The 24,931-nt window shown below is 55.1% G+C and overlaps 2 protein-coding genes across 6 annotated transcripts in view; one reads left to right on the top strand and one right to left on the bottom strand.

The window, feature by feature from the left end:
* CUNH1orf167 (chromosome unknown C1orf167 homolog) overlaps positions 1–8,523 on the top strand; it is an 18,949-nt gene extending 10,426 nt beyond the window's left edge. The window contains 13 exon segments of the mRNA XM_032301204.1: positions 349–524; positions 1,430–1,604; positions 2,234–2,276; positions 2,798–3,116; positions 3,119–3,257; positions 3,804–3,957; positions 6,247–6,376; positions 7,026–7,112; positions 7,115–7,193; positions 7,297–7,325; positions 7,328–7,525; positions 7,812–7,905; positions 8,321–8,523. Of these exon segments, the coding sequence (XP_032157095.1) occupies positions 349–524; positions 1,430–1,604; positions 2,234–2,276; positions 2,798–3,116; positions 3,119–3,257; positions 3,804–3,957; positions 6,247–6,376; positions 7,026–7,112; positions 7,115–7,193; positions 7,297–7,325; positions 7,328–7,525; positions 7,812–7,905; positions 8,321–8,492 (1,795 nt within the window). The 3' untranslated portion in view covers positions 8,493–8,523.
* Positions 7,691–24,931, bottom strand: MTHFR (methylenetetrahydrofolate reductase). 5 transcript variants are annotated; one of them, XM_032300420.1, is made up of 12 exons: positions 24,723–24,931; positions 21,811–22,059; positions 20,091–20,329; positions 19,156–19,266; positions 15,401–15,594; positions 13,976–14,226; positions 13,607–13,741; positions 13,224–13,404; positions 12,767–12,949; positions 11,474–11,575; positions 10,336–10,455; positions 7,691–9,908 (listed from the first exon to the last, which is right to left on the bottom strand). In XM_032300420.1, the coding sequence occupies exons 2-12, from the start codon at positions 22,044–22,046 to the stop codon at positions 9,690–9,692; spliced, it is 1,971 nt and encodes a 656-aa protein (XP_032156311.1). In that variant the 5' UTR covers positions 22,047–22,059; positions 24,723–24,931; the 3' UTR covers positions 7,691–9,689. The 5 variants fall into 5 exon arrangements, with proteins under 5 accessions (XP_032156311.1, XP_032156312.1, XP_032156310.1 ...); XM_032300421.1 differs by having other exon boundaries at positions 21,811–22,056; positions 24,723–24,886; XM_032300419.1 differs by lacking the exon at positions 24,723–24,931 and adding an exon at positions 22,335–23,198 and having other exon boundaries at positions 21,811–22,056.

The following is a 24,931-nucleotide window of genomic DNA, read 5'->3' on the forward strand; positions in this document are numbered from 1 at the left end:
ACACACACACACAGACACACACACACACACACACACACACACACAGAGAACAACTATTCCTTAACACTCACGAATATCTGGCCAGTATTCACAGATATTCACATTTCCAATTATTTTGCAAGTATATATTGTGTTAGAGTTTGCCGTAAAGTCCATGTATTGCTGTCGGGCGACAAGAGCAAAACTCCGACTACAAACAATAACAACAACAACAACAAAACCATGGAGGCTCGGAGACATGGAGCGGCTTGCCAAGGCCTGGGTAGCGTGCCTGGCAATGGCAGGCAGCGGCAGCCGCAGTCATCAGTCCTTGCAATTGGCGCGGGTACTTTCCCTCTGCTCTCCCAGGTGCTTTGGGGCCTGGCAGCGGTTTGCGCAAAGAGGGTCCCGGTACCGAGACCACCTGGCTGACCGCCGGGCCGGGACCCTGAGAACGTGCCTGGAACAGTGGGTGCGGATGAAGCAGCTCCGGGCCTCAGATCGGGCAAAGGTAACCCAGCTGTCCCTCTGCCGGCAGAAAGCAGGTGAGCTAGTGTTGGCTTCCACCCCAGCAAACCGTGTCACTTAAGCCCCTTCTTCAGTGGGCCCCAGTTGAATGTGTGGATTCTTGTGGGAGGTGGTAGAACTGGGGGCGTTCTAGGAGGGCAGACTATAGGCCTGGGAGGGTGCGGGAGGGGTCCCAGAGTGGGCAGACCCCGACTGGGCCACATTCCTATGTCCCATCTCGGGCTGCTCTGGGTGAGACTTGGTTCTGCACCTCACACTGCAGGCTCCCAGTGCTGGCTACCCCAGATCCTGCCCCAAAGGGATTGTGGGCTCTGCTCTTGGGAAGCTCCTGGTCTGATGGGGGACACACAGCCCTAACTCCCACCCCAAAACCTGGTGGGGGCCAGGTGTGGTGGCTCATGCCCCTAATCCCAGCACTTTGGGAAGCTGAGGAGGGAGGATCACCTGAGGTCAGGAGTTCAAGACCAGCCTGGCCAACATGGTGAAAACCTGTCTTTCCTAAAAATACAAAAATTAGTCGGGCATGGTGGTGCATACCTGTAATCCCAGCTACTCGGGAGGCTGAGGCAGGAAAATTGCTTGAAACCGGGAGGCGGAGGTTGCAGTGAGCCAAGATCACACCATTGCACTCCAGCCTGGGTGACAAGAGCAAAACTCTGTCTGTCTGTCTCTCTCTCTCTCTCTCTCTGTCTCTCTCTCTCTCTCTCTCTCACACACACACACACACACACACACACACAAACAAAACATAACTAGGGAAGATGGGATCTTTGAGGTGACCTGGAGGGGAGGGCTTGGAGGTGGTGGAAGGGGACAAGAGGGGAGAGGTCCCAAAAAGGGCTCGAGGTAGCAGCTATCAATGGCTGTGGGTAGAGTGAGGTCAGTGGGGAGGCAGCTGACTGGCCTCTTGACCGTTTCTCAGGATGCGAGGCTCTCTATGGCACAGGTCCCGAAGCCAGTGGCCTGGGTTCAGTGGGCCAGGCCCAGGGGCTGCAGGAGCAGGCCCAGGGCTCCCTGCAGGATGCCTGCCGGACACTGGCCCTCCGCCGGGTGTGGCTGCTGTGGAAGAGGTGGCTTTTCCAGTGTCAGTGGGCCAAGTAAGTGTCCCCAAGCTTGTGACCTGGGTTGGGCCTGGGGGCTATGGGGCGGGCACGTGAGCAGTGCTCAGCACTGGGAGGAACATGGAGGAATGTCCCATATGCCACGAGCTGCATCCCACTCCTCCCTGGGGCCTTACACGGGACCTGGCACACTGTGGTGTCCAGCCAATGCCAGGCCCTGGGAGGTGGGTAGCCTAGGGACACTGAATTGAGCAGAGGGCCGCAGGGGCCATGGGGCTGCCTGGGACACAGACACAGAGCTCGACAGGGATGGCTGGAACCCAAGTGAATGCCCATCTCCCTGCCAAGTGTGTGTCCCCTGGTGGCAGGAAGCATAACCCCCGTTGTGAGGAGTTACAGCAAGGGGAACTCAGCTGTACACCACCTCAAAGAGAAGAGAGTGAAATCTTCACTTAACTAAAGATGTTCTGGTGGAACACGTGCACGGTTCCTGAATGCATGCTGTAAAACCAAGCAGAGGGACACGGAATGGCTCCTCCCGCAGTTCAGTACAAATTTGCGAATGTCCAGTATCCCCATAGGGGCAGTGAACTGTTGCCTACAGAACGGCTGACGTCTGTGCTTTTGCACCTGAGGTGTAGATGGTTTTTTTCTTGGCTTCTTAGTGAATGGGAGATTGAGTTCTTCCTCCTCACCAACCACCTGGGCGTGTGAGGGGAGGCAGGGCATGGCTGGTGTGGGACTTGAACCCATGCTGCTGGCTCCCATGCCCTCGCAGGGCAGCCCCTGTGCTCTGAGGCTGAGGTTCTAAGATGGAAAGCCGGTACTTTGCCCTGTTACTGGCCATTGACTGCTTTGCGGGAGATTTGCAGGCGTAAATTTGAATAAATGTGACTCTTGACTCTGAAAGCCAGACAAGCCCTCCCATACATCTGTTTTTTTTGTCTGCTTGTTTGTTTTTTGCGATGGAGTTTCACTCTGGTCGCCCAGGCTGGAGTGCAGTGGCATGATCTTGGCTCACTGCAACCTCTGTCTCCTGGGTTCAAGTAATTCTCCTGCCCAGCCTCCCAAGTAGCTGGGATTACAGGTGCCCACCACCACGCCTGGCTAATTTTTGTATTTTTAGTAGAGATGGGGTTTCACCATGCTGGTCAGGCTGGTCTCGAACTCCTGACCTCAGGTGATCCACTTGCCTTGGCCTCCCAGAGTGCTGTGATTACAGGTGTTAGCCACTGTGCTCGGCCCCATGTGTCTGTTTTTGCAGCTACTTCCAGGCCTGGTGTGAAGCTATAAGAGACACGGGGGTGCTCAGGGCCCAGCATCAAGCCTTCCAGATTGGCCTGAGCAGAAGAGCCCTGGGGGCCGCGTTTGCCAAATGGTGGGAAGCCCAGGCAGCTGTAGCCGGGGCACAGGAGCAGCACAAGGCACAGGAGCAACATGGGGCACAGGATTCCCTTGCCCATTGAAGAAACTGCTTGCAGCAAGGCCAGGAATACGGGCAGGTGAAGAAGGGCCAGGCGTCACAAGCCTTCGCAGCAATGCCAGTGGCCTGGGCATGCACCATGAGGCCCAGCAGCAGGCAGGAAGGAGCGCTCGGGCCCAGGCGACCTGGTGCTGGACTCTGTGGGTGCCCGAGTCCTGTCGGGGCCAGGTCAGCCGAGCCCATGCTTCCTGGAAGCCGGGAGCCTGGTGAGTGCCCATGGTCTAAGGGCAGCCCCACTCTGTGCTTCCAGCTCAGGCCTCCAGCCTGTTTTTTGCAGGGATAGAGCGTAATTTGTGCCTGGGTGGCAGGGCTGAGGCTCAAGAGGGTGGTTGGGGGTGACAGGGGCTGTCCTGGCCATCTAGTCCTGGGTCACATCCTGGCACCACTACTTCCTGTGTGTCCCCTCCTTGGGGCAGTCTCTAATGATCCTGCCTTGCAGTCATCAGCACAGCCAGCCATAAATGCGCTCTTGCCAGGGAAGGGGCTGCAAAGCAGCACTGGCAGGACTGTCCCCTCTCTGCCCCTAAACAGGATGATGCTTGTCATTGCTTGGGATTTCCTCCTTCCAGGCTGTTCTCCATCCTGTTTACCCAGATTCTTCCTCCAGAAGAGGGAGTGGAAGGTGGGTGGGCCCCGGCTCGGGGCTTGGCCTGGAGGGCCTCCTCCCGCAGGGCACGGGGAGGGCTTCCTGCAGAGGTTCCCAGAGACCCGGCCCTGATGGCCCAGGCTGCAGACTCCTCCCTCTCCCGCAGGGTCCTAGAGGCCTCTTTGCAGTTAGCAGCGCGCATTGGTTTCCAGCGAGCCATCCTCACCCAGCTCCGGCAGGCCGGGCTCGGGGACTTCCTGAGGACGGCGCAGCTCAGGGTGCGGCTGGGATTGCGGGCTGAGGCCTCAGGGGCGGGTAAGGTCCGCCCCAGACTCGAGGCTGACCTCACGCTCTGGCCCCGATGGCCAGCAGGGGGCGCCTGCTGCTGCTGGATGCTCCAGCCCCTTGGAAGAAGGTGAGGGGAGCCCAGGCGGGACAGGAGGTCTAAAAACGATCCTCGGACTACTGGTCTTAGAATCGGCTTGATTGAGCCCGTGGTGACGGCATGTCTGGATGCCTCCCCAGGGCCCCAGCAGCCTCCTACATACCTCCTCTCCCCGGTTCTTGGTCAGCCTCTGACAAGCAACTCTGAATCCAGTAGCAAAGCTGAACCCAGCACCTCCTGAGCACCAGCCCACTGCAGTTCTGCCCAGCGTGTTGGGTCACAGCCAGTTAGGCAGACGTGGAAATGCCCGTTTCTCAAGGAGCAGTCGAGGATCAGGATAGGTACACAAGGATGGTCGCAAGTTTTTGTCAAGGTTTTTTGTTTATTCTTGAGACAGAGTCTGGCTCAGTTGACCAGGCTGAAGCAGTGGCTCACTGCATCTTGGCTCACTGCAACCTCTGCCTCGTGGGCTCAAGCAATTCTCCTGCCTCAGCCTCCTGAGTAGCTGGGACTACAGGTGCGCACCACCATGCCCGGCTAATTTTTTTATTTTTAGTAGATGGGGTTTCACCATGTTGTCCAAGCTGATCTCAAACTCCTGACCTCAAGTGATCCTCCCACCTCGACCTCCCAAAGTGCTGGGATTACAGGTGTGAGCCACTGCACCTAGCCAAGGTTTTTTTTGTTTTTTTTTTTTTTTTTCTTGTTAAAAAAGTGAAATATGCAGGCCGGGCGCGGTGGCTCAAGCCTGTAATCCCAGCACTTTGGGAGGCCGAGGCGGGTGGATCACGAGGTCAAGAGATCAAGACCATCCTGGTCAACATGGTGAAACCCCGTCTCTACTAAAACTACAAAAAATTAGCTGGGCATGGTGGCGCGTGCCTGTAGTCCCAGCTACTCAGGAGGCCGAGGCAGGAGAAAAGTGAAATATGCTCATTACAGAAAAATCAGAAAATATAAAGTAGAAAAATATCAAAATTTCTTTCCTAATTCTCTCTACCCAAAGGCATCTGTCAGTCCCTCTCCAGACCAGAAGGAATAAGTTCTGACACCAACAAATGGTTACGAGAGGTTGATGGCCTAGCAAGAGGGAAGAGGCCACCACAAAAGCCAAGCACAAAACATGACCCTGCACAGAAATCTGGGGACATGTCCTTGAAGGGCACAGCCCAGAGATACTGGCAGGCGAGGTAGTGTCCCTAAGATCATCGTGAATCTTATTTCAGAATGCCACAAAGAATACATTTTAGAAAAAGATTCCAAGAAAAAAAGCTAAAGTGATTTTTTTTTTTTTTTTGGTTGCTGTTTTTTGTTTTCAGACAGTCTCTCTCACTGTCTCCAAGGCCAGAGTGCAGTGATGCAATCACAGTTCACTGCAGCCTCAACCTCCAGGGCTCAAGGGATCCTCCCACCTCAGCCTCCTGAGTAGCTGAGACTACAGGGGTGTGCCACCACACCCAACTAATTTTATTTTTTTTGTAGAAGTGGGGTCTCACTATGTTGCCAAGGCTGGTCTTGAACTCCCGGGCTCATGCAATCTGCCCATCCTGCCTTCCCAAGTGTTGGGCAGGCCCATACCGCCATGAGCCACCATGCTTGCTGGTTTCTAAGTGGAATTGAAAGGGAATAGCCTTGGCTAGTTGCAGAATTCACACATATGCGGCAAAGGCAACAGCAGATTCTGGGCTCTCCGGGTATTTTCTTTCTAGATGTTACAGGGCAAATGCTTTTCTGAGTACTTTTATACTTTCATTCCATTCTTGTCAGTAAAGACAAGAATCTCTCATACTGATGGAGAAACTGAGGCTTCTGAAAACTAAATGCTGGGAATGGCACCTGGGGTGCTTAATTCCAGGACCCTCTTTTCTGCCACAGGCACACATGCCCCAACAGCCCCTTGGAGAGCCCCTTCTCTGTAGAGAGTACTAGCTGGGGTCTCTGGAGTCAGACCACTTCTGAGGGGTAAGTCCTCAGATAAGTAACTCAGCTTTGAACAGTCTTAAGTGAGGAGAGAAACACTCACCTCCCAGGGCTGTACTCCAGGCACCACGGGGCAGCTATTATGGTCCCACCCCACTGTTTAATGTCTTCAGCCACACGGGGGAATGGGTGGAAGAAGAGGCAGGATGTGTCCTGCCAGCCAGAGCAGCAAATAAATCCCAGTGGGGCCCCAGGAGGTCCAAGTCCATGGGGTTCAGGTGTTCCTCTCTGGCTGTTCCTTCAGACCTGCAGCTGCTGGACACAGGCCACAGAGCCAGTGCCACCTGGGCCATCACTGCAGTGCAGCCTGGGTGGACAGAGGAAGCCAAGGAGAACGGCCTGGGCCCTAAGGAGACCTTGTCCCCAGGGACAAAGTGTCTGAAGCGCAGGGGTGAAGCGGTGGGATGGACGGTGTCTCAAGCACAGACGTGAAATGGTGGAATGGGCAGTGTCAAGTGCAGGGGTGACGCGGTGGGATGGGCGGTGTCTGAAGCACAGGGGTGAAGCGGTGGGATGGGCAGTGTCTGAAGCACAGGGGTGAAGCGGTGGGATGGACAGTGTCTGAAGCGCAGGGGTCGTGTAGCGGTGGGATGGACAGTGTCTGAAGTGCAGGGGTCGTGTAGCGGTGGGATGGACGGTGTCTGAAGCACAGGGGTGAAGCGGTGCGATGGATGGTGTCTGAAGCACAGAGACAAAGTGGTTGGTCACCAGCTCTCAAGGGCCTGGAAATCAGCTCCTGGGGACACAGTCTGACGTGTATTGACTGTTTTCCTCATCCATTCCCTCTTGGGAATGTTTCAGCTGTTCTGAGAAAACACTTCACATTCCTGCCCTGCCCCCATGACTTCCCTTTGGGCAGCAGCCCAGAGCAGCTGGAGGCCTGGGGAAATACAGGGCAGGGCACGAGGCTGAGCTCAGCACCTCCTCCACCCTCTGCACTGTACTCAACTCCTAGGCTGGCACTGAGGGCAGCTGCCTTCCTGGACGCACAGTAACCTCTTCTGACTCAACTCCCCTTTCCAGGGTGCAGACAGCGTCTCCTCTGCCCTGCCTTCCAGCTCTGGCTGCAGTGGCCTGGACAATGTAGCTCAGTCCCAGACCTGCCCCTGTGGACCAGGGACCAAGATGGCACCCCAGCCCTGAGCCCCACTCCCTCAAAGCCCAAGACGAGGCCCATAAAAGGAGGCTGGGGTGACAGGAGCTGTGTGTGTGCAGTTTGGGAGGTCCGAGGGTTGGGGGCAGGGGCCAAGGGGCTTGCCTGAGCCAGGGCTGGAGCTGGGCCCTCTCTGGCCAGTGCTCATTTCTGCAGGATCCTAGAGGAGCAGCCCAGGCTCAGGGCTCTGCCCTTCTTCTGGCCCTGAAGGGTCACGATGCTCTTGGCCTTAAGGAGGAAGTATCTGCGGCACTGGTACCTTGAGGCACTACTTCATGGGCTGCAGGGTTCCCAGCAGGTCAGGTGCCTGGCAGAGGGATGGCAGCACTGGGTAGATGCCCAAGGGGCAGAGCAGCTGGCATGGACCCTGGTGAGCAGGCCCAGCCCCTCTCCACACTTACCATCTCCTGTTTCACCTCATACTGAGCCCAAAACCCTAGAGACAGTCTCTTAAAGTATGGCCCTTTGACCTACTGACTCCGAAACCCTGGGGGACAGGCCCCTGAATCTGTGTTGTGAATACTCCTCAGATGACACCCCCTTGTCACAGCCTTTTACTGTGGGACCACAGAGGTGCAGGAGGAGAAAGGCAGAAGGGCTAGGGACTGTAGGGGAGCATGGGCACAAAAGGCCTTCTCCACCAACTGTCCCCACAGCTCAGGGAGTGGCACCTGAGATGGGCCCGGTGGACGTGGCGGCAGCGGATCCTGCGACTGGGAGTGGCTTGGCGGTTACAGCGGCAAGAAGATGGCTGGGTCCTTTCCCAGGTACTGACTTGTTCTCTCCATTCCACCCAGCCAGCCCTCCCAAAAGCCTGTGCCACCGACGCGCGCCGCAGAGCTGGGTTTCCCTGTTTGTCAGCCCCAGGACCCCTTCACTTTCAGGGGAGGGGTCAGTTCCATTACAGAACACACAGGCTGGATGCTGGAGCCCCTGATTTGACTTGTGGCCCCAGCTCAGGCCCACCCCACCCGGTCCCTCAGTTTGGGAAGAAGGCTTGGCATGAGGCATAGCTGCCACCCACACTGGCCCACAGAGGGCCTGGGTCCCGAGCGCCCCTCCCTCATTTGCTCCACTCTGAGCACAGCTTCACAGCTCTAACAGGAACAGCGCAGATCCTGGAGGGCGCCCACAACAATAGCACTTCCTCCCCTCCCCAGTTCCAGGCCTTTGAGAAGTGGCACCAGCACCTGGCAGCCAGGAGCCCAAGGAGAGGACGTGCCAGTAGCCCAAGACCCTGGAGCAAGCCAGGCCTTAACGCCCCGAGAGCAGACAGGAAGCCACCTCCCGTGGGGTTGGGAGCTTGGGCAGAGCACAGGGCCCAGCTGCCCCTGTGACTTGTTCCCATAGAATAAAAAACAGAACTGAACCCAGCTTTCTCTCTCTCCTAGCGGCTGCCCCTCTGCACCAGGCAGTGAGGCTAGGAAGGGAGTCCCCCAACTGTGCCCACACCCTCTGCCATCAGGCTGCTCTGGGCCATCCCACTCCACCCGGCATGCTGGGATCCAAGACAGAGAACAGCCCATCTGCACCTGGCAGTCACTGCCCGCGGGCCATGGGGCTTGCAGGACTCCTGGGGAGCTGTGCCAGGCAGATAGCCTCTGGGACAGGATGAGGGGACAGCAAGGGCAGCTGGCAGGAAGAGGGCCTACCTGAAAAATCAGCCAGGAAGCCGGGCTGCTACATAGCCCCAGGCAGATCCGGGGCCCCTGTGCTGGAGAGGCACATCCTGGCCTTTGATAGCAAATGGGGCAGCATGAGGCCTCCACAGCCAGGGAGAAAGGGAAGGCCACAACCCCCACTGAGCACAAGGGTTCAGACTGCCTTCAACCCTTATGGGGCACTTTTTCTCTTAAGGCTCAGAATAGACAACTGTGCCAAAAAGCAGCATGGTAGGAAGGGAGGAACCCAGCTGAGCTCTTAGAATGCAGCAAGAAATGCCTGCATCGTTAGGTGTCAGCCCAACGCCCATCCACGGGGCTGGTGCCAGAGACGGCTAAGCAGGCAGGCAGGGCAGTGGTGTGCCCCTCCAGTCACAAGTAGGTGGGGCCCAGCTGCCCACCTCTAGGAGGTCGAAGCGTGCAGCACTTTGCCACATCTTCTCTAAGATGCTACCAACACCTGGTGCCCGTGTATGTTTTGCCTGCACTGCATGGCCCCAAGTGTAAGTTCACTGGGAGTCCCAGGCTGGCTCTGGAGGCTGCCTTGGTTCGAGGGCTTGGCTGGCAACAACCACTCTCCTCCCTTTCTCAGGGGGTGCCACCCACTGTGGTCCTCTGCAGGAAGGAAGTGCTCCCACCAAAAGTACACAGACTCCCAACTAGAGCAGGGAGTACCAGGTTCCTATGTGAGGCCGACTCCGGTCCAGCCAGAGCCTGGGAGCCTCACTCCAGTCCAGCTGCCGTCGTCAGGCGGGGGAGTGGAGGTCAGGTGTGGGGGAGACATGCAGGGGAGTGGGTTCCCAAGAGAAGCAGCCCTGTAAAGGAGGCAGGTGGGACAGGAGTGGCTCCAGTGCAGGGCATCAGGACGCAGGGTCACGGAGCCTCTGCCTCCCTCTCATGCTGGGTGGGCCTGTTGAGAAGCTCCAGTGTGTCTTCCACCACCTGCCACAGGCAGTTGTCCAGTGGGAAGTCATTGTCCACCAGGTTGACCAGGAAGTAGTTGTCGTGGATGTACTGGATGATTGCGCGGGACGGGGACTCCTCCTCATACAGCTTGCCCCACTGCTCGATCCATAGGGCGAAGGCCTCGTCCTGCACACACGTACCACACACACACACCCCACGTGCACACGCAGGCGTGCACACACACACACACACACACACACCCCACGTGCACATGCAGGCACACGCACGCGCGCGCACACACACACACACACACACACACAGGTGAGATTAACAGGGCTGCCTCTGCATAGCCTCCACGCTGGGCTCTCCAAGGACTCAACAGGACATTTCCCGGAATAGAGCAAGGCCCACTGCCAGTATCACTTCCCACCCCTGCCCAGAAATAAACACCATGGGTCAGCAGTAACACGGGTGAGTGAGTCAGAGCTGCGTGTGCCTGCAGGCTGGGTCCACTAGCCCCAGGTGGGGCCTTCAGCACACCTTGGGACTTGGCCCCAATCCCTGCCCCAGGTTTCCCAGGTGGGGAGGGCAAGCTTGTTCCCGGCTCCTTTACCTTCCAGAACATGAAACTGACGGGATCCACTACGGTGGGCTGGATGATCTCTCGCCCAGGGAAGATGCCCCAAGTGACGGCGTTCGGCTGTAGCCCAGGGGCGTTGGTGATGTTTTCACCCTGAGGGCATGTGGGGTGGGGGTAAGACCTGGGCCAAGGACAACTGGAGTCCCACTGCCTGGACAGACTTGAGTCACTGGGGCGGTCTGTGCCTCCACTGCCGGCCTCTATTCTCCCTGTGCCTCCACTCCCAGCCTCCACTCTCTTGTACCTCTACTCCCAGTCTCCACTCTCCCTGCACCTCTACTCCCAGCCTCCACTCTCCCTGCACCTCCACTCTTGGCCTCCACTCTCCCTGTGCCTCCACTCCCAGCCTCCTCTGCCTGCATCTGTGAATGGCATCTCTCCCCATGCAAGCCCGGACCTAGGGGCTATCCTGGCTGCATCCCCTCTCCTCCCTGAGCACCCCCTGCTCACTGTCTGATCCATTCCCTTTTGTCTAGCCTGCTGCTAGGACTGTTTGGCTTGGGTCACTACAGTGGCCTCTTCTCCAGCCTTCCTGGCTCTAGCCTTCCCCAGTCCCTATCACCTGTCTGACTGTCCACTGTGATTTGCCTAAAATAAAGCAGGAACCAAGCCACCCCACTGGTAGAGAAAGCTCCCTTGCATTTAGGGAAAACTCAAAATTCCAAGCAGGACACCATGACCTCTGCAGGCCCGGCCCCTGCATAACACTCCAGCCTCTTCCTGGCCGTGTTCCCAGTTTCCCAGAAACCCCAGAGCTCACTGCCCCTGCCTGTCCTCTGCCCTGTCCCAGGAATACCCTTCTTTCCTGTTGCCCAACTCCTCTTTGTCCTTAGCGATTCCCACACATGACCCCTCCGAGAAGCTTGGCCTGGCCTCCCAGGTGAGATGTCCCTCCTCTGGATCCAACAGTATCCCCTCCTGAACTTGACTGTCCCACTTACACTGGCTGGTGCTCACACAATGATCTGCCTCCATCACTAGGCTGGGAGCTCAAGAGCAGGGCCCAGTTCTGCCTGTGTCAGTCTTGCATGACGCCTAGCCCAGGCTAGGTGCTGGGTGTTTGCTGAATGAAGGGCCTGGTGCTCTGTGGGAACCCCGGGACCTGACCTACCTTCACATTGACAAGGTGATAATTAACCCGGAGCTCGTACTTCTTCAGCACCTGCAGAAGCGCTTCCGCTGTCTCACGGGAAGTGAAGAACTCTAAGTAGGCCTGTGGGGGCAACAGGTGCCTGTCACCAACCCCACCCCCCACCAGACGCCCTTTCGCAGACACCTAAGGTATTGGGACTAGTGGTGGCCACGTGGGCAGAATAATGAACTGTGGCGTCATTATTAACAGGTATATAGGCAAAGCGTGAGGGGAGTGGGGAGGTGAGTTTCTCAGTCTGGTCAGGTCTCAGGGCTATCGGCCACCCCTCTCCCAATCAGGCAGGGAAGGCTCCACGGAGAAGCCATTTCTGAATAGCAGCAACTGGTGTGACAAGTTGAGTGATGGGAGAGAAGCCTGACACATTCCATCCTCCCCAATCACTGCAAGGTGACAAGGACGTGGAGGTCCTCTCTAGGACCAGTGTCTATCAGGGACTGAGTTGGGTTTACTCAAACTCATTTGCCAGAATGCTCCTAATACCGGAGGCTGGGCACAGCGATCCCAGACGAGGAAAGTGGGGGAAGCTGAGCACATTGGCTACTCTGACAGGAAACAGCAGAGCTGGTCCTTCAACTCAGGGCTTTCTGACTCCAGAGCCCATGGGCCTTGGTTCAGAACATAATTTTTTAACTCCAGCAGCCCTGGGAGAATGGTGTCAGCTCAGGACAGTAGCAGCAGCTGCCTTTCGGGGAGTGCTTCCTGCTCTTCCCATGTGCCAGGCACTTTACATGCTTTGGTAGGTTTCATGCCCAGAACATGAGCTACATCCCATTTTACAGATGTAGCTCATGTTCTCCACAGGTCTGACTTTTTTTTTTTTTTTTTGAGGCAAGGTCTCACTCTGTGGGCCAGGCTGGAGTGTAGTGGTGGAAATCTTGCTTATTGCAGCCTCCACCTCCCAGACTCAAGCGATCCTCTCACTTCAGCCCAAGTACCTGGGACTACAGGCGTGTACCGCCATGCCTGGTATTTTTTGTAGAGATATATTTTGTTGAGGGTATTTTTTGTTTCACCATGTTGCCCAGGCTGGTCTCGAACTCCTAGGCTCAAGCGATCCACCCACCTTGGCTTCCAAAGTGCTGGCCAGGCTCCATGCCCAGCCAGGTCTATCTGACTTAAAGCATCAGCTCCCGTCTGATCCATGCTCATTCAAAATTAAGAGCCCAGGAGAGACAGGCTGCTTTGCCCTAAGCTCTGGGAAACCCCTGGGCGCTGGCCAAGTGGGGGCACCCCTCTGTCTCCCTACCACACCTTCTGGAAGACATAGCCCCCGCTGGGGCCCCAGCCCACGATGGGGTCGGAGGACGGCTTCCCGTTGATGTTGGGCTGCGAGTTGATGGTGAGGACGCCCTGCCGGTTCACCCGCAGCAGCTCCTCCTTCAGCAGGCTGGTCTCGGCCGCCAGCGGCTCATCGTTCCAGGGCAGGCAAGTCACCTGGGAGAGAAGGTGAGCGGGCCGAGGTGATGATCAGGTTTGGCACCTTGAGTCCTTCTCATGGCCCCCGACAAAGACCCAGACTGTCTTTGCCCACCTAAGCCCTTCCAGGTGGGGGACCCCCAACTCACCCTGCTCCCTTTGCTGAATTGCCATCCACAGCATGGAGAGGAGGACACAGGGTGGGGGAGTCACAGCCCCGCAGCCTGGCCTGCAGCTGGGGTTGGGCCAGGGGTGGGGGATGAACCAGGGACCCCACCCCAGCATCACTCACTTTGTGGCCATTCCGGTTTGGCTCTCCCGAGAGGTAGTGAACAAACACTTCGAAGACGCTTTCTTCACTGGCCAGCTCCTCCCCCCACATCTTCAGCAGCTCGTCCCTGGGAGACTTGCTCTTCAGGTAGAAGAGGTAGTAGTTCTTCAGCTCCCCAAAGGCAGGGGAGGAGGAATTGCCCCTGGCAGAGGGTTGCCCAGAGGTCAGGGCACACGCCTGACCTGGGCTCCTGACAGAAGGCAGTGCCACCACATGCCCAGGAGGCCATTCCTGTAAATCCTACCCCGACTCCTCCCAAGTCAACCAGAAGCATGCAAACTCCTTCTGCCCTCCTCTTCCCAAGAACAAAGATATATTTACAAGGAAGGTCTGCAGGCCCTCACCAGCGGCCGTTGGGGAACTCATCCCATTCCTGGGTGCGGTAGATGTAACTCTTTGGTCTGGAGGCCCAGAAGATGGGACGTACATCTTCCTCTCGGCGCTTGGGGTGGGCGCTGAGAGCCCAGGGCAGGGGACGCCTGGGTGAGGATGGAGACAGAGAATCGAGACAAGTGATTGGCTAGAGGGAGCTGGAAGCAGGGGAGGACCACGGAGGCTGGGTTCTTCCCTCTCACGCCCTCTGAGACTGGCGCCCTCGGTGTGTCCGGCTAGCCATGGCACAGACACCTGTCTGTACCACCGTGGGGAGCCAATACTGTAGCCGGGACTGCTCTTGAACTCCCCTCTGGGGATCGCTGGGCCACCGCCCTCACCTGGGGTCCTCAGTCCACAGGCCCAGGTGCTTCAGCACCTCTGTGGTGGCCACCTCACGGTTGAGGGTATAGAAGTGGAGGCCTGGCACCAAGCCGCTGGCCAGAAGCTCCCGGCACAGGCGCACGGCCAGCTCGATGCCATAGTTGCGGATGGCAGCATCGTTGTCTTTGATGGGCTCGATCACGTCCTTGATCTCCTGTGGCACCTCCAGCTTGGACAGCTTCACAAGCTGCCGAAGGGAGTGGTAGCCCTGTCCAAGACATGAGGGGCTGTGGCGGTTGTCCGTCAATCCATCTCCCACCCTAAATACTTCTTCCCCCTTCCATCCTCCACGCCAACCACAGTGTCAGGCAGAGGGACCCAGGAAATCTGATGATATTCCAAGAGCACACCTGGGATTGGCCTACTGTTTTCTCCTCCTTTCTCTCTTTTTAGAGACATTTCTCACTGCTTTCAAATGCCTGGGCTCAAGCCATCCTCCCACCTCAGCCTCTCAAGTAGCTGGGACTACAGGCATGTGCCACTAAGCCCAGCCTTCCCACTTTTCACAGAGTACGGCAGCTGCCATAAGCATTCCAGCCTTGGGCTGAGCCAGCCTTTTAGCTCTAGATGTCTCTGTTGATAACATGCTGTTGTCTAACCCAGTTGTTCCCATGCTGCACTGATCATCAGAATCACCTGCCAAGCTCAAGAAGTAAAACACAAATTCCCAGGACCTCCCTCGGATTTCCTGAGTCAGAATTTCCAGGGGTGGGAAATGGAGATCCATTTTTTGAAAAAACTTATCAAGTGGTTCTGATGACAGCCACATACGGGAAACACCGATTTAATCAGGATTAGTAACAAGAATTAGAATCCCTGGCCGGGTGCAGTGGCTCATGCCCATAGTCCCAGCACTTTGGGAGGCCGAGGCGGGTGGATCACAAGGTCAGGAGTTCGAGACTAACCTGGCCAACATGGTGAAACCCCGTCTCTACTAAAAATACAAAAATTAGCCGGGTACAGTGGCGGGCACCTATAATCCCGGCTACTTGGGAGGCTGAGGCAGGAAAATTGCTTGAACCCAGAAGGCAGAGGTTGCAGTGAGCCGAGATTGCACCACTGCACTCTAGCCTGAGCTACACAGTGAGACTCTGTCTCAAAACAAACAAACAAAAACAAGGAGAGTTAGAATCCCTTCTGGTGACGCTTGTCAGCCAAAGTACAACAAACCTCTCAAATGACACTGTTGCTGGGATTTGGGGGGAAAATTAGAAGTAACCAAAATGGGGTAGCCAAGCAATGCTGTGCAAGTGCTGGACCTGACAGGAGATCCGGGAAGAACTCAGCGAACTCAGCACTCCACCCAGAGCCCCCAGCCTGTGCAAATATGGCACGGTGGGAGTGGGGTGGAGGGCGCTGATGAGCCCTCCTGGGCCCCTCACCTGGATGGGAAAGATCCCGGGGAGGATGGGGCAAGTGATGCCTATGTCGGTGCACGCCTTCACAAAGCGGAAGAATGTGTCCGCCTCAAAGAAAAGCTGCGTGATGATGAAATCGGCTCCGGCAGACACCTTCTCCTTCAAGTGCTTCACGTCAGCCTCAAAGCTCTCTGCGTCAGGGTGGCCTTTGGGGTACCCTGCCAATAGGGGGTGACAGTTGGGTGAGGCTGGCCTCCACCTGTTCAAGGCAAGGGATGGAGAGGCCAGAGGGACTGAGCAGAGTCCTCTGCTTTGGGTGCTCCGATCTTACACCTTCCAACACATGGCCTCAACTAAAACACTGGGTGGCTGGGCTCATGACTGATATGCTTCCAACCCTGGAGATGACTCTTGCGGGCAGTGGCTCAGAGCCCCCTTCCCAGAGTCGGGGGGATGGCTCCAAACTCCCACTGTCCTGCCTTGAGCAGCCAAGCAATTCAGGCCTGCACTTGGTGGCCATGGAAAAGAGAAAATGCTCCAGTTAGCACTGGTGGACAGCATCTGCTAAGCTTGACTTCTCTAGGCACTGGATTAAAACATTGGTTTTAATATAATATTAAAATTACTCAGGAGTCCAACATAGTGAAAAACTAGAAACCAAGTCATATAAGGAAGAACTGAAGAAAGTGATGTTTTGTTCAAATAAAAGAGTAGATGGCCGGGTACGGTGGCTCACACCTGTAATCTCAGCACTTTAGGGGGCCAAGGTGGGAAAATGACCTGAGGTCAGGAGTTCAAGACCAGCCTGGTCAACATGGTGAAACCTGGTCTCTAATAAAAGTACAAAAATTAGCCAGGCATAGTGGCAGGCACCTGTAATCTCAGCTACTCAGGAGGCTGAGGCAGGAGAATTGCTTGAACCTGGGAGGTGGAGGTTGCAGTAGGCCATGATCGTACCATTGCACTCTAGCCTGGGTAAGGAGAGTGAAACTCCATTTCAAAAAAAAAAAAAAAAAAAAGAAAAGAAAAGAATGAAGAGAATGCAGAAACTCCTTTCAAATGTCCAAAGATCTGTCCTGGGGAGAAAGAAAAGATCCACCATAGGTGAGTTTTTTTGTTTGTTTTTTCAGAGACAGAGCCTTTGCTCTGCCGCCCAGGCTGGAGTGCAGTGGTACGATCATGGCTCACTGCAGCCTTAACTCCTGGGCACAAGCGATCCTCCCATTTCAGCCTCCTGAGTAGCTGGGACTATAGATACATGCTATCACATCCAACTAATTAAATTTTTTTAAATTAATTATTTATGTTTTAAAAGATGGGGTCTTGCCATCCGGCCCAGGCTTTTCTGGAACTTCTGGGCGCCAGCAATCCTCCCATCTGGGCCTCCCAAAGTGCTGAGATTACAGATATGAGCCACTGCACCCAGCCCCCAGTCCAGTTCTTTATTAGTCATATTCTGTGTTGCTTCTGATGGCAGAACCAGCATCCGGTTCAGAAAGTTGCCTAGAGTACAAGCCACCCACAAAACAATGAGCTCCTGGAGCCTGAAAACACAGGGGCAGTGGCTCCCCATGTGCTAGGGAGGCTGAAGACAGGATTCCGGAATTGCCTGGGAGGCGGGACCAGGTGTCCTGTAGGCTCCTTACTGACTCTGTGAACTCTGACAGCTTCCCTAAATGACTAAACTTACTGGTACCCTTGCTTGGTCAGGGGCAAGGAAGAAGACCATAGGCCTTCCTGAAACTACATGGAGAGGGTTGGTTTCATCAGCCCAAGCCCAGGACAGAACCCTGAGCCAGGCGGGAAGCCAAGCTGCTTTGCTCTGAGAAGGCAGTTCCGAAAAAAAAGAGTCATCAAAACTCCGAAACCCAGAGGCAACAAAAATGAATATAAAAATTATTGTTTCAAGGGGTAAGGGAGTGGGTGATAAAGCACTTGGGCTTCACGCTTTCAATAACAAAGCTGCTTTTGCAGTAGGAGTTTCAGAAACAACAAGGCTTTTTAACAGCTGAAACTATAGCTGTACTACCAAACTATCACTGAACAAATCTAGCATTTGATTACATACAGAGTTTGCTATTTATTATATTTTTCTATCATGAACAGCTGGGTGCTTTCTTTTTAAATTTTTTTTTTTTTAATTTTTTTGTAAAGACGGGGTCTCACTCTGTTGCCCAGGCTGGTCTTGATCTCCTGGCCTCAAGCAATCCCCCTGCCTCAGTCTCTCAAAGCCCTGGGATCACAGGCATGAGTTACACCAGGCTGGTGTTTTCTAATCCACTGATCTTCATTACCCACTTGATAAGCAAAGCACGAAAGCAATCAGCAACTGTAAGCTCACAGCTTCGCTAGTTTCCAATCAGGATCAGCTAACACCCATTACTGGTGCACGTTCCCTGCTAACTGACTATATTACAGCTGATACAACTGATGACAACTGAACAGTAAGACGTGCCTGTTCTGACTCTGTATCAGTGCTTCCCACACTTAGCACATAAATAGCCCTGTTGACACAAGAATGGACATGTCCCTGGGGGGTTAGGGACAAGGCCAAAGTCACTCACCCACAAGAAGTTAATTTTCTTGACGCAAAGTGTTTTTTTTTCTTTTAATTCACATCACTTGAGACGCTACTCCATAATGTAGCCATGTTTAACATAAAAATGGTAGGATTTCTCCCAAAATATTAGCGAAACACTGTCATTCCAGAAGATGTGCCAATCCCGGGACTTCCTGTCCCTGGCGCACCCTGCCTGCCTTGCCATACTTGAGCCCCATCTGAGACGCTGAGGGCTCAGTCCCAGCCTTCAGCTTCAAGGATGGGAGGGAAGTCCAACCCACCCATTTCTGTCGATGAACCTGGCCTTGTGGCAGTGGCCAATGGAACCAGAGTGGAGCCCATGGATTCTCTCTCTTGGGAATTTGGATGCCCATTCATTAGCCTGGGGGACTGGCTGGAACGGACATTGTACACTCAGGGACAGGCCAGGTGTGCGGAAAAGCATGGGTATCAGGTCTCCCAGACGAAACACAGATATGCAGTGGGAAGTGGAGATGGGGGATCCTGTGGCCCCCAAGGGAATGAGGGGGGCCTTGCTTTCTGACCTCTTCCAGTGCCTTGTGAGGGGTGAGGCCATTTCCTGACCTTGGGTTCCTTGCCCTCTGGAGTGCTGTTGGTAAATATCCCTCTTTTGTGGATTTCTTTTCTTTTTTTTTTTGAGATGGAGTCTTGCTCTGTCACTGAGGCTGGAGTTCAGTGGCATGATCTCCATACACGGCAACCTCCGCCTCCTGGGTCCAAGAGATTCTCCTGCCTCAGCGTCCCGAGTAGCTGGGACTATAAGTGTGCACCACCAGGCCCAGCTAACTTTTGTATTTTTAGTAGAGACAGGGTTTTGCCATGTTGGCCAGGCCGGTCTCAAACTCCTGACCTCAGGTGATCTGCCTGCCTTAGCCTCCTATAGTGCTGGGATTACAGGAATGAGCCACTGCACCTGGCCCCCTCTTTTGTTTTAAAGAAAAGAACAGGGCTGAGAAGCAGGCTATGGGCACAGCCAGGCAGAGGAACAAAAAACAAGCAGTCGGTGGCAGCAGGCCCAGGAGGGGAGTGGGTGATACAAGAGCAAGGACATGGTGCAATTCACCTCTGCATGTCCCTCATCAGGCATGGCCCCACAGGTGTACCTGATCACTGTGTCCTGAACTGAACACTGACAGGCTCTCTGGGCATCTCAGCCCCCCTCATTCCATCCCCGTACCAGGATGATCCAGCCACTCACCTGCCACACAGATGTCAAAGTAGTCACCAAACTCGCTTCGGATGTGCTTCACCAGGTCCACCGCGTGGTTGAAGCCTCCCTCCTCCTCTTCCCACTGGTCACCTGTGGGGTCTATAGGGTTGGTGGAGGTCATGGTCACTGGGTCTCAACCAACCTCCAGAAAGCCTTTCTGTTCCTTCTACCTAGCCCTGGCACCCAGGACTGCGAGTCCCCGGAAGGCAGAAACTTCCTATTATTTAAGTTGGTCTCTTCTCTTTCTAGTACTTGGTAGACAGCAGGAGGGAAGAGAGTGGCCCACCAGTACAATACTCCCTGCGCGCTGACCTGTGCAGGTGGAGAACAGGAGACCACCGCTGCTCCTCGCTGCGCCTGGAGGATTGAGAGCCCTTCCCTACTTCCACCTGGGCAAGCTCGCCACCCTCTCCCATCCCATGGCCTTGGGGCTCCTGCCTCCTGGGAGATTTTTCTACTCATCTCAAGTGAAGAGGTCTTGTGGTAGGGAGCCCAAGACCACAGACTCCCCCTCTTCAGGCTCCCTCTTCCCACTCTTGGGTGGCCTGATGACAGCAGGCACCAGAGGGATAACCAGCTATTCTCACTCCTGGACAAAAGCCAGAATGGCACTCTGCAATTGGGCCAAGTGCTGGGTGCAGCCAGCAATCGATGAAGCTGCGTCGGCAGGGCAGACGGTTATCAGGCAGTGACTGCATTGGCGACAGAACTCCTACTTCGGGGTCAAGAGGTGGAAGAGGTGGCTGCTGCTGTATGGTGCCCAGGGTGACTCACTACCCACGATGCCTACTGACACTACTGGTGGGGATGGGATCCTGTGCATCCTCAGTGGGGGCCCAGGGAGAAGTAAAGGACATTTCAGGGACCCAAGTGGCTTTTGGGAAAGCCAGAACCCAGCGTGTGGGGCAGTGCTGGCTCCATACCTCCCCGCAGTGCCAAGATATTCTTCAGGCCCAGCTGCTTGGCTTTGTGCAGATGGCCCGTGATCTCCTCCAGGCGCTGATGGCAGCAGGTCATGTGCAGGATGGTCTCCAGGCCACAGTAGTTCACGGCGGTGCTGGCGATCATCATGGAGGAGGTCTCCTTGTCTGAGCCAGGGTCACCTGCTGGATGCCAGGTCACATCTATGAAGAGGGGGCCGCCTGCCGCCATCCGGTCAAACCTGTAGGGGGTTTGTTTCTGAAGAGAGGTTCCAGGGAATATACCACCCCTGACTGCCTTCCCATGGGGCCCGGGAGTTAGAGAAGCATAAATGAAGGTTGGAGACAGACCAATCAGTGTTCGAATCCTGGCTTTGCTACTTATAGATGTGTTATCTTGGGTAAATTACTTAATCTCTGTGAGTTCTGCTTCCTTATTTATAAGATGCAGCAGATAATAGCACCCACTTCATAGTAACACTAGGAAGCTGGGCGCAGTTGCTTACGCCTGCAGTCCCAGCATAGGTGTGAGCCACTGGGACTACACTTTGGGAGGCCAAGGGGGGCAGATCACTTGAGGTCAGGAGTTCAAGACCAGCCTGGCCAACATGGTGAAATCCCAACTCTACTAAAAATACAAAAAATAGCTAGGCATGGTGGCGGGCACCTGTAATCACAACTACTTAGGAGGCTGAGGCAGGAGAATCACTTGAATTGGGAGGCAGAGGTTGCAACGAACCGAAATCACACCACTGTACTCCAGCCTGGGCCACAGGGATCTCAAAAAAACAAACAAAGCAGCAGCAACAACAAAAGCCATGACAACAGTAGGAGAATATGACAGCAGCTAGTTCCACAGCACTTAGAACAGTGCCTGGTGTACAAACCGAACACTCAGTAAATGTGAGGTGCCTTTATGATCCCTATTACAGAGGTAAGACACAACAACAGCGCCACCATTTTGTGTGAGAGCAGCGCTTCAGACTCTTCCCAGTGCTCGCCTGTTTATTATCTCGGGTGAATTAAGACATCATAGCTGAGAGTTAGGGGAATCCTAACTGCGTCAAGCACAGCCTCACTGTAGGAACAGTTAGAAAGACGGCCGGCAGACTCACGTTTCTTTCATGCCACTGCCCCCACCCAGCCCTGTGCAGCAGCTCACAGTTGTGCAGACCAAGGTCAAGTTCCGAAACAAGACTCAAAAGCCTGGATGTTTGTGGTACAGGCTATCGCAGTGTGTTTAAACACGCTTGTGCATTTAAACTTCAAAATCTTAGGAGCGACACGTGAAAAGTGCCAACAGTAAAAGGCATAAACTTTTAAAAAGGAATTGAAAGTCATGAAGTGCTAACGTAATTTGGTTGGCATTTCTAGATTTCAAGAAACATAATCCAAATTCCTAACTTGCTGAAAACATGCTCACTGCTTTGTGACTTCCTAAACTGCACTCGTGATCCAGCCCCCCAAGTTCCACCAAAGAATCTAGTTTGAGAATCATTTTTAACCCATTGAAGAGTGTGTCTAAAATACCCTTGACACTGTGGAGGGACTTTTATAGGCAATGGAGAAGTTGCAGATCAGATGACCCACTCTGCCTTCTCCTTCCTGACCCCTCCGGCTGCTTTTGTCTGCCAAGTTAAAGGACAGCCCAGCCTCAGGGCTGACAGTTCGCTCCCCAGCATTACCACCCCTCTGTCCCCACCTTAACCTTGCATCAATTTACCTTGAGATGAGGTTGACAGCTCCCTCAGCAGTTCGAGGAGGGAAGAATTCCAAGGAGAACCACTTGTCACCAGATTCCATTCGCCGCCTCATCTTCTCCAGGAGTCTCTCATGCCGATCAGGGTCCAGGCCCGGGGTGGAACATCTCGAACTGTCTTTGGAGCTCTCGCTGCCACTGCTGGCACTTCCCTCCAAGCAGGGGTTCAGGCTGCCGTTTCCTCTGGCTTCGTTCACCATTGCCGGGTTCCTGCTGCACGGGGTGGAGCAGGGAGCATCAGGGGGTGGGCAGCCACACCCCAGGCACATCAAGGTGCCTGAGTGCCAGGTTCAAGCAGGAGGTGCTGTATTTCCACACAGGAAGAAGGCCAAAAAAGGTGACACTGCCCCCTCCCAGTGGTTCCATGCTCCTCAGCTATGGCTGTTGGGGCCGCCTCACTCAAAGCATTGCTCTCTGCTACTGCCAGGCTCCTTGCATGCAAGGCAGCCCCCACCCGGCACTACAACATACTCCTCGGTGACAGCTACCTGATGGAAGGTGGCACAGAGAACCTCACGCTGCCGGCCTGCGAGGCCCGTATTCCTAGCGAGGGGCAGTAGTGCCCAGCTGGGAGGACCCTGGCTTTTCGAAGGTCCATCTCTGCCAGCTCAGGCAGAGTGAGTGGGGAGGGAACAGAGGCACCTTCCCCAGCGGGTGTGTTCAACTGGGCGGAGCTGTGACAAAGGAAGAGGGTTGAGCTAGAGCCAGCGCAAGGGGGCGGGGTAAGGAGGCTTCCAGGCAAGGAGGGAGGGCTGAGGTTCTAGTAAGGGAAGGCAGACGGAAGGAGGGGGAAGAAGGGGCAGAGACTGCATGGGTTGGTGGAGGTGAGGCCAACAGGCATTCAGGGATGCCAGATCACCCTCCCGAGAAGGAACTGCTCGTGCTGGCTGGCTTTGCCTGGAACATCTGTTACTTGAAACGGTTTGTGTGCAGGATGGAAGGGGTGAGGGCTTGACTATGCAGCCAAATTTCTCCTAAGTTCATGCTACTCCAAAAAGACCATGTCATGGGTTAGAACTGGACACTGGTCGTGTTTCAAAAATAGCCAGACCCCAGTTCAGTTAAGGGCACGAATTTATGTCCAACTCAGAACAAAAGCTGCCCCATCTGTGCTTGCCTTGCAAGCAGGTCTTCTTACACAGCACTGAATGCAATTAAAATCACCACAGTGATCCGGCTACTGGGGAGGCTGAGGCAGAAGGATTACCTGAGCCTAGGAGTTCAAGGCCAGCCTGGGCAACATAATGAGACTCATTCTCTTAAAAAACAAAAAACACACCTGTAAGCCCAGTACTTTGGCAGGCCAAGGCGGGGGATCACCTGAGGCCAAGAGTTCGACACCAGCCTGGTCAACATGGTAAAACCCGGGCTCTACTAAAAATATAAAAATTAGCCAGGCGTAATGGTGGGTGCCTGTAATCCCAGCTACTCAGGAGGCTGAGGCAGGAGAATCGCTTGAACCTGGGAGGCAGAGGTTACAGTGAGCTGAGACTGCGCCACTGCACTCCAGCCTGGGCGACAAGAGCGAAACTCCGTCTCAAAAAAAAAAAAAAAAAAAAAATCACAGCTGCCAGGGCAGCCACAGCCAGGCCAACAGAGGGCATAGTGCCATCTGGTAGTCTGGTAAAGAAAATAAACACTTAAAAACAAATAAAATGTGCACAGCAATGGGCAAACACAGTAGTGAAATCGGTGTGTGGTAACATGGCATGACAGAGAGACGACCAGGTCAGGTTCATTTCTTTCAGACTGTCACCACTAAGCCCTTGTACCTAACCATTTGGGGTCTTAGACTCTTTTGAGAATAAGATTAAATTCACTGCTCCCCTCCCCTGAAACACACACACAGGTGCACAGAGTACACATGGATGCATCCAAAGACAAGGAGTTGATTCCAGACTGAGAACCCTGGGCCAATGCTTTCTTCCCCTAGAGCTTCTCTCTGATTCTGACCTCTAACTCCAGATTCTCAGTGGGGATGGCGGTGGGGAGAGCCAGCTGGCCTTTCTCCAGCGCTTGACGGAGCAACTCATTAACTGCCTGCTGGAACAGAACCTACAGTGTGAGGAGGCTGAGCCACCTGCAAACCTGATCTTCAAAGACTTATTGCATTCCTGTACATACTAGGCACATGCCATATTTGTAAGCCAACACCCACGATTTATCCGTTTTCAGCTGGACTCCCATAGCACCCTAGGTTGTAACTGCAGGTTAGCAGGCCTGTCTCCTGTCTCTCCCCCCAGTTCCCTGAGACCAGGACCGTGTCCTGCCTGGGGTATCCCCAGTGTTTGGCACACGGTGATAGCCAACATTCACTGAGCGCCAACAGGCCAGGTGCTGCCACTCTCAAAATAAGCCTCTGCCATCCTAGTCTGTGCTAAGCACCGGGATACTAAGCCCACGACTCCCAGAAGAGTCCCGGCGGAATCCAGTGCGCAGCGGGGTGCAGTGGGCGTCAGGGACCGCAGTGCCCCAGGCCCAGCACTCTTCTCCAGGTACTCGTGGGGGAGACAGGTTTAAAAGCCAAAAGCCGTCTTGGCGCTCAGGTGGCCGAGAATCGAGTCACCAGGTCACTGGGTCACCAATGGGGGTGGGGACACGGGCTCGGGCCGGTCAGCGGGGCGGGATCGTCACCCCTGGCTCAAGGGCCCCTCAGTCCAGGCAGGGAACCAAAGTGAGTCTTCGCCTAAGGGTCGGAGGTCACTGATTACACTAGTCCCGAGAAGGGTGCGCGGAGGGGGCGGGAGCCCCCCCGCAAGAAGAGGGGCGGGCCGGTCTCCAGCGCTCCCCGCCCACAAGCACGTCCTGGGCCCCGAGAGGGTGTTCGCCGGCTCCAGGATCTTCCTCTCGGCTACCCGGGCCTCGCGGTCACTCACCCTCCAGTCCGGGGTGACTCACAACGCTTGCCTGCGGCCGCAGCACTTTGCCCGTTGAGGGGCGGGTAACGCAGTGGAGGGCAGCGGCGCAGGTGACGAGTTGCTGGAGAGGCGGGACTACAGGGCGGAAACCACCCTTGCGAGCGACCGGAAGCCCCGCCTCCAACATGGCCGCGCCCGCGGGTCTCGTTGGAGGCCGTGCCTTTACC

Source organism: Sapajus apella, unplaced genomic scaffold, assembly GCF_009761245.1.
Source record: "Sapajus apella isolate SASKATOON/1434 unplaced genomic scaffold, GSC_monkey_1.0 scaffold43, whole genome shotgun sequence".
Taxonomy (NCBI): Eukaryota; Metazoa; Chordata; class Mammalia; order Primates; family Cebidae; genus Sapajus; species Sapajus apella.